Source organism: Ruditapes philippinarum, unplaced genomic scaffold, assembly GCF_026571515.1.
Source record: "Ruditapes philippinarum isolate M1 unplaced genomic scaffold, ASM2657151v2 ctg3229_1_1_1_1, whole genome shotgun sequence".
Taxonomy (NCBI): domain Eukaryota; kingdom Metazoa; phylum Mollusca; class Bivalvia; order Venerida; family Veneridae; genus Ruditapes; species Ruditapes philippinarum.
Window position 1 is genome coordinate 162,545 of NW_026859245.1, and position 8,871 is coordinate 171,415.

The following is an 8,871-nucleotide window of genomic DNA, read 5'->3' on the forward strand; positions in this document are numbered from 1 at the left end:
TATTTTCAAAGTTACTAGTTTAAAAAAATGTTTTATTACTTTTTTCTCGCTGTCACTAGTAAAATAACAGGACCCACATACCGGTATGCCTAAAATACGAAAGTAAGATTTTTGACGAAAGTGAGCGAAAGTGAGCGAAAGTGACTTTTAAAATAGTAATTATAACATTTTAATTTTTAATTTCAGCGCTATATTTGACATTTTTGAAGTCACTTTCGTATTTTTCAATGTGAGGGAAAGGAGGATCTTTTAACTTGTGTAATGCAAATAAAGGGCGGTTAAATCATCATAATGATTATTTTTAAAAATAAATATAATTGACTTCTGATATTGTACGTCTACAAATTAATTGCAATTTTAGTAATAAATTCAATTTAAACAGTATATTTGGTATTTTGTAAGCCACTTTGTGCAATAATAGTAAAAATAATTTCAATTTTAACGGTATATTTTATATTTTATAAGTCACTTTCGTATTTTTCAATGTAAGCGAAAGGAAGATATAAGAATTTGTGTATATAAATCATGCAAATAAAAACCGAATAAATCATCATTATGATTATTTTTTATAATAAATATGAGTAATTTCTAATAATATACGTCTACAAACTGCACTTTTATTGTAAAAGTCTATTAAAACGTTACAATTAATATTTTTAAAGTCACTTTCGCTCACTTTCGTCAAAAATCTCACTTTCGTATTTTAGGCAAACCCCCCACATACACATGAATGCATTTAAAGCATCAAAATTCTTTCCGCGTATATAGATCCTTTCGCTATTTAAGTGTTCAATATTTATAAACATCAACACGTGCAAAAGCTGTCAAAGTCAAATAATTTACAAAGTTTGATTTGTTAAGAACTATCTATAATAATGAGCGGGCTAATAGGTGCCGATGAACAGAATGTGAGAAATGTAAGACAATGTGTTAATATATCAGTATATATCATAAACTTAATGTTGCCGGTTTGCTACATATGATTCGCGTTGCATACGTTTCGAACCATGCTTAAATATTTAGAATTCATAATTTTTTTAAGTTAATCATTTTATTAAATTTGTTTGAATTGACTTAATTTTTTAAATTGCAAATAATTGTAGAAGACTGAAATTTATCATTTATAATTCAAATAAAAGGAGGAATTTAGAATAAAAAGATGTTTGTGATCTTACATGTATGTATACACTTTACATAACAAGACTTAAAGGACTGCCATATATCTCTTTGACAATGTATTGTAACTTTCCTTTTTGGGTAATGCGGGCCATTTATTACTAATAATTATTGAAAAAAGTCCATCACTTAAATTAGAAATTACTAATTATAATAACAAAATAATGAAAATATATAGAAAATAATTTTTGTATTTATGTATATAATTCAATTTTATTTTCCAGATGAAAGATTTTCTGGAGTTATATAATAAGCTGACAGAAATGTGTTTTCAACGCTGTATCACAAATTTTAATAACAGGGGTCTTTCAACGGATGAGGTATGAACTTCAAGCATATTTTCATAAAACTCCTGAACTACCAATTGAATTAGGAATCTGTACTTTTAGGCACTTTAAAACTTGGAAACTATGGACTATCAGTATCAAATTCCTTGAGCAGCAAAGATACTGTTCATTATTATGGCCAGAGATGAAAGAGTTAAGACCAATGCTTTATCTTTATATAATGCCTGTTGAAGACTTAAAGGCCAATGTTTTATCTATATATTAATTAATGCCTACAGTTTTGCAGTTTTACCCCTTTAAACATATTTCATAATTCTTGAGCATTTACTCAAAACTGAAGTTTTTCCCCTTTATTTATATTTCTTCATTTCTGCAGCATTTACTCCTTTTCTCACCATTTTAACTGCATTATAGCTGCAGTTATTTCCCTTGGATAATATTTCTTAATTTCTACAGCATTTACTTCTTTTCTCATTCACAATATCACACAAGAGCAACCCATAATTCTTTACAAATTGTCCTTCCATATTTTATCTCATTTAAGATGACCAGACCTCCTGAAAGCAGGTCTGTGCCTTTAGTGTAGGACCTGGCCAGTCTGCACATCTCTAAAGCCTGGCAAGACATTCAAATAGCTTCTCAAGTCATTGATCTAACTAAAGATCCATTTAAATGAGCATTGATCATTTGCAGATTCATTGAAAGACATGTCAGTTGCTCAAAATTGAATTCAGGCACAAAGACAAAACATGATAACTGTACTTTAAAAAGGTTGACCCTAATATATATTTTGAGCATAAATTAAAGGATATTTTGCAATGTCTAACACTCACATACTAACCTATTTCTTGGCTTTTTTTCAGAATTCTTGTGTTGGTGGTTGTGTGGACAGGTATGTTAAGTTTAATCAGCGTCTAATGTTGACATTCATGGAATTTCAAAATGCTAAACAAGAGGCTACAGTAAAAGAATTAGAGAAAGCTGCTGCTGAAGGAAGGACTCCAAACATTCCAGGTATCGCACAGGAAATGGCTTCACAAGCCGGCACTACTCTACCTGTTTCAGGGAGTCCCCCAACTCAAGATGTTCAGTCTTGATAGAAAACTTATCTGTGTGCTTGAAGCACTTGTGATATTCAAAGACTTTGACAGCGTAGGATAGTGTGGATTGTGACAGAAGCAGGTGCACAGCCTATACTATGTAAGGGAAAATACTCTTAATAGTTTAAGAAAAATATGAATCATGGATTGTCTCCCTTTGTACAGAAAAACTGTTCATGCTCAGATGTGGATGATTTTTTTCTGGATAATCATAGTGTTATTCAATTTATGGTAAATTATGTTATATTATATGTTTATTGTTTTTGATACTAGAATTGTTATTTGAAGGGTCTTTGTGGAAGACCCTGCAATATGTCAGCACAGTGTTTACACTGCTGACTATTTATATAAATGTATAGTTTATATTTTTGTCATAGACTTTTCATAAATTATGTGATAGATGTTCCTTGTAACAAATGTCCTGGAAACGACTTCATTTGTGCCATAAACAGTCTGTGTAAATTGGCATGTTTAGATATTTCTATTTGACTCTGTGCGTAAAGGTCATTTTAATTAAAATGGATTTTAACTCAAGAGATACAGTCTTATTATAATCCTGTGTGTTGGTTATAGTGTAATCATATTTTATTTGTGATTAATCTTCTGTAATTTATTTTGTACTATCAATATGTAAATGAAGGTCTATGAAATATTGTGAAAAAGAAAAGAAAAAAGAGTTTATTTGTTATTATTGTGTTATTATTGTAATCCTTGACAATCATACGGAACAATGGTCTTTTGAGAAGTACACTGCTTACAACAATTTAATGGAGGAAAAAACTGTTTACAGCTCGATGCTCTTGGAAAAAAACTTCATATCTGTTATAATGAACACCCTTGCTAATGGAAACGAGTATAAAGGTTCAACACATCCAAAAATACGTAATAAGTTCTGTTTATTTATTTTACTTTTTACGCTTCTTTGGGACAGATGAGCTTTGTTTGTTGACTATCATCTGGCGCACACAGCACGTACTTTGCAGAAGTATATCCGTTTACTTTGAAAGTTGTTTGTATTACAAGTGATTTTTTTTGTTCAATCACAGAGATTTACTATCACGTCTGTCAGAGCAGAGCGGAGAAGTTACTCTGATACAAATATACCATGACTACGAAATTAGTGTTTTTTTTTCGTGAAATTGTACTTACTGTGCAATGGCTTGCAAAACGTGAACATTTCATACATCTTTTCCGTTCCAGGTTAAACGTACAATGTACTTATTATCATTATATATATATATATATATATATATATAATGTACTTATTATCATTATATATATATATATATATATATATATATATATATATATATATATATATATATATATATATATATAAACAACAACAAAAAACACATACCAAAATCCTCATTATATATATATAAACAACAACAAAAAACACATACCAAAATCAATCTCGTTAAATTGGTTAATATGGCTAGAGACTTTTATACAAATTCAAATACAGCTCTGTGATAGGGCCTAAAGTTGTTTTTTTTTAATTTAATATGTTCACGATATATATCATTTGTGTACTATTTCTCAAATATTTTTTTGGGTCACTTTAGTAAGTTATTATCTAGAATTAGGCTCTACGCTTGTTACTATAAATAAAGTTTAAATACGTTTGGGTGGCGCGGCAGCAACGAAACATAGATAAAGTCCGCTTATTTGAATTTAACGGTTCGTTTAAAGAAGCCTATCTCAGTTTTCTTGTCCTCGTGGCAAGACATTAATGTGTATTTGAGATGATTTTAGATTGAGATAAAGACGTCGTGTTTGATGATATAACTTACATAGAAAGTGCCGCTACAACCCAGAGGGGACACGGGTACAAATCTTTAACATTGTATAACTTTCAACACCGCCGAAGACAGATCTATAGAGACGATACACTGGTTATTTTACTATAAGATATGTTTATTGTAAAATAAAATGAATTCTGCTAGGTATGTATGTTGTCCTTGAAAGTCGACCTTTTAAGTAAAAATAATTATTTTATAGGGACAATCCTGGAGTGCAATCAAGATGTATCAGGTCCGGATGGACCTTGTGCATTGAGGTATTTCGATGATTCTTTAAAGTTATGCTCTCTCGATATTTCAAAATATCAAGTAAGACACTAATTTATAGAATGCTTGTATTAATCAACGAGAGGAAAAAAAGCTTCTGTTAAATTATTTGGTTCGTTTAAACTTACCGCCCTACAAATATTTGTCCCTCTAGCAAGACATTAATGTGTATTTGAGATGATTTTAGATTGAGATAGAGACGTCTTGTTTGATGATATAACTTACATAGAAAGTGCCGCTACAACCCAGAGGGGACACGGGTACAAATCTTTAACATGGTTTAACTTTCAACACCTACGGAAAAAAAGACTATATCTTTGATCTTGGTAAGCTGCATAGTGAGTTTTTCAAGCAATGAAAGCCCTGATTGAATTGACTATATATATTCAATTTTAGATTTGAACATTGAAAAATATAAGCAATGTTTGAAATACTTTTAAAGGGAAACTGTAATTAATTACTGGGCCAAAATCCAACCCATACAAAATCTCCCACATGTGCTTAAGTGCACGATGTCCCTTTATCTCCTTAAATGTTGCAATAATCGAATGTCTTTTTATAAAATTCTATCAAAATATATTCAGCTGTTAATTGCAATTTTTATTCTTTTCGGAATATATTTTTGTATAATTTTGTCTTCATGAGAAAATAAAAATCTTTTATTTGCTTAATTTAAATGTACAAACTTGATCAGTGAGAAGAATGACTCGGGCGTGTGCGTGAGTTTTGCAATATACAATAAGGCATCAATTAGTTGGTCGTATCCATATCTGATATACCAATCGGAACACCTCGACTATTATTAATGAGAGCCCTTATCCGAAGTTCGGCGGAAAGGGCCGAGAAGATACGATTGCTTAGTACATTGTGACGCGGAAAACTTTTGAGATATTTTTAAAATAAATGTTTAGTTGTTATATTTTGAAAACATAAATACATCAGGGTCTTTCAAACAGTATTCTATCTTAATGACCCTGTACAGATGTATTTAATTTATATTTAAATCGAACTTTAACGATATTCTGAGACATAATTTAATGTCCCAGCATAACTCGAAATAAATAAGCAGGCAGTATAGTAACACTTGTGAATATGGTAAAAATGTAGATATTTTTCGGTTAACTTGTTTGACTGACACATATTCTATGTTGTATTGTCGAAACTTCTGTTGAATTTTACTGTTCTTTTAAACTAACCGCCCTACAAATATTTGTCCCTCTAGCAAGACATTAACGTGTATTTGAGATGATTTTAGATTGAGATAAAGACGTTGTGGTTGATGATATAACTTACATAGAAAGTGCCGCTACATCCCAGAGGGGACACGGGTACAAATCTTACACAAAGTATAACTTTCAACACCACCCGACAACAGATCTGAAAAAAGACAAGAATGTATCTTTGATCTTGGTAAGCTTCTTAGTGAAAATTTCAAGCAACGAAAGCCATGATTTAACTAACTGTAACCTTAACCCGAAAAGATATGATGACATTGGACGATCGATTTGATTTATTTCAGAAGCATTTCAATGTAATTTCATATTGTTATATTTCAATCTTTAATCATTCTTTATATTTAAATGTTATTTTTTTTTTTTAATTTTATTGAATGATAAGCTCACTAGAGTTATTTTCTGTTTCGTCCCGTTCTTTTCCATAATAAAGTTGCAATTAAAATCTCTGGTTTAGATAGTTTTCTGCTTTAAGAGCAGAGCTCTTTCAAAAGAAAATCCATAATATAGTTTTATAAGTGAACGGATAAAATACACAATGTAGATTGTTTCTCTCCAAAGGTTACAGTTAAAATTATTGCTACAGTTCAATTTTAGATCGGTAGCGGTAGCGCATACTGTGCGTGTACCGTGCAATATACATGGTGTCATCTTGATTAATTAATTAGTTGATTCAGAGCTTCCGTTAGATAGATTAACGCGTGTCCCAATATACGATAAGAGGAATTCTCCAAATTTAAAGAATTCATTAATTGATTATCCATATTTACATATTTATACACGTATATTTTCTTCATTTCCATTAGGCTAAGCCTAATACTATTTTGTTGTTAATTTATGTCCTTTGAACAAATATGCTATTCAAAACAAAAACATAACCTAATAATGCACTTGACATGCTTTTTAATTGTGAATGTGAGGGTTTCTTTTCAGTGAAGCAGACAACAGTATTTAAGATGTGCAGGGTATAAAGCCTTGCTTTAAACTGGATCCAAGTTCTGTTCTGTTTTGTCATTGTCAACAACTACATAATTCTATGATTCTAAAGTTTCAATCACATTTTTTTCTCCAGTAAATTAAGATGCTGATTTTTAAATACAAGACTAATTCAAATACAATTTTCAGAATTAGGAAAGTTTCACGTCTGCAATTGCATTTGTTGACTTCGTTACTTTAATGCTTGATTCTTTTTCTAAAGATTTCAGTCACACATAAATGTTTATTCTGAATATAATCAGAGACTTGTATACAAATATAGCTCTGTGATATAATTTACAAATTTTGAAAGATTGACTGTCAAATTAAAGTTTATAGGATGATGTTCCATTTAAAGTTCATTTTCTGTTTCGTCCTGTTCTATTCTGCTATAAAGCAGGGACCTTAATTTACATAGGTCCGTGTATAAAGTGATAAAATTAAAATATCATATGATTCTTCAACATCACAAAACCTAGAGTGAATGGTTTGCTGCTTAAAGTTATAATGCAAAAGGAAAGCTCTTGCCTGCAGATGAGCCAAACTTTTCCAACATAATCTAACTTGAGAAAGATATACTAAGATTATAAAAAAGTAAAAAGATTCAAGTAAAACTCTTATGTTATGTGCAGTTAATGATTGATTTTGCAGTATTTATCACCATATCTCTGCTGCGTGACTAACGCAGTAACGTCTATTTTAAACAAAAATAGACCTTACTGCGTTAGTCACGCAGTAGAAATTTTATGCATATTTTGACCACTAGTTGGTAATTTAAGTGGATTGTAAATGCCGCTTCACCTCACAATATTTTACTTTTCAAAACATTCTCAATATTTTAATGAAAATAGCATGAATCTGGGTGCATACTGTTTTAATGTATTTTAATAGGTTATACTTTGAAAAAGGCAACGATTACAACTCAAATAAACTCAAATATATAAACAGATTGTTTCTTTTCACCATAGTTTATTCACAGGCAAAGAGTTACAGTTAAATAATTGCTACAGTTCAATAAAAGATCGGTAGGGTACTTGATTAAAACAGTAGCGCAGACGTGTGCGTGAGCCGCGCAATATACAAGGTGTCATCTTGATTAACTAATTAGTTGATTCAGAGCTTCCGTTAGATAGATTAACGCGTGTACCAATATACAAGGTGACACCATGGACTTTAATTACAGTAATGAAATTCCGTGGTGACAGTAAGATAAGGAACTTTTCTGAATTTAAAGAATTCAATAGTTGGAAATATATGTCTATTTTCTCCATCTCCATAACAAGAAGGCTATGCTTAATACAAATTTAATCGTAATGTCCTTTGAACAAATATATCCAATAAACACAAACATAAATTTCAACAAATATATTCAATTAACAGATATTTAAGTTTGAGGAAATATATCCAATTACCAAAAACATAACTTAACAACAAGCGCTTGACTTGCTTTTTACCGGGAACTTTAATGCTAATGAATTCCAAATAGTTAACAAATTTGAAAGATTGACAATCAATTGAAAGTTAAGAATGTCTTATATCATAATATTGTAAATCCACGTGTCATTTTAAAATAAAGAGATAAACAAAGCGTCATTAAACAACATTAACAAATTAATTAAAGTCCCTTGATTACTGATTAAATGTTGTTGTTTCAACTTAAGTGTCATGCACGTGTACCACTGACAAATAACACGAGCTCGTACACGTATCCGGTTCATATGACACGTGTGTAATCACACGAGGATGACACCATTTATTAATAACAAGAAACAAATACCAGTCTGACAATTATCTGAATGTAATAAAACAACAATTGAAGAATATGAAGGCCTGCTTTAAGAAATCTAAAGGAATGAAATATTTTGTTAATTCCGACAATTAACCTGACAAGGCTCTACCATTAACTACACATATCATCTATTTTTACATAATCAGTACATAATTATATAAATGTACATTTGTACTTTAAATATATGATTCAGGCGTTATAAGCCCGAATATCAGGCGTAGTAAACCTGAAATATAGGGT

At 30.5% G+C, this 8,871-nt stretch overlaps 1 protein-coding gene across 1 annotated transcript; it reads left to right on the plus strand.

Annotated features, from left to right (window-relative positions):
• Positions 1-769: 769 nt before the first annotated feature.
• LOC132755772 (mitochondrial import inner membrane translocase subunit Tim9-like) lies at positions 770-3,132 on the plus strand. The gene is made up of 3 exons (XM_060746689.1): positions 770-917; positions 1,401-1,496; positions 2,327-3,132. The coding sequence occupies exons 1-3, from the start codon at positions 876-878 to the stop codon at positions 2,558-2,560; spliced, it is 372 nt and encodes a 123-aa protein (XP_060602672.1). The 5' UTR covers positions 770-875; the 3' UTR covers positions 2,561-3,132.
• The last annotated feature ends 5,739 nt before the right edge of the window (positions 3,133-8,871 follow it).

Excerpts from the sequence above, each read along its gene's own strand:
- LOC132755772 (XM_060746689.1), top strand. The coding sequence starts at position 876 with ATGAGCGGGCTAATAGGTGCCGATGAACAGAATGTGAGAAAT. Across the intron at positions 918-1,400 it reads ATGAACAGAATGTGAGAAAT|ATGAAAGATTTTCTGGAGTT; the intron begins GTAAGACAATGT and ends TTTATTTTCCAG. Across the intron at positions 1,497-2,326 it reads GGGGTCTTTCAACGGATGAG|AATTCTTGTGTTGGTGGTTG; the intron begins GTATGAACTTCA and ends GCTTTTTTTCAG.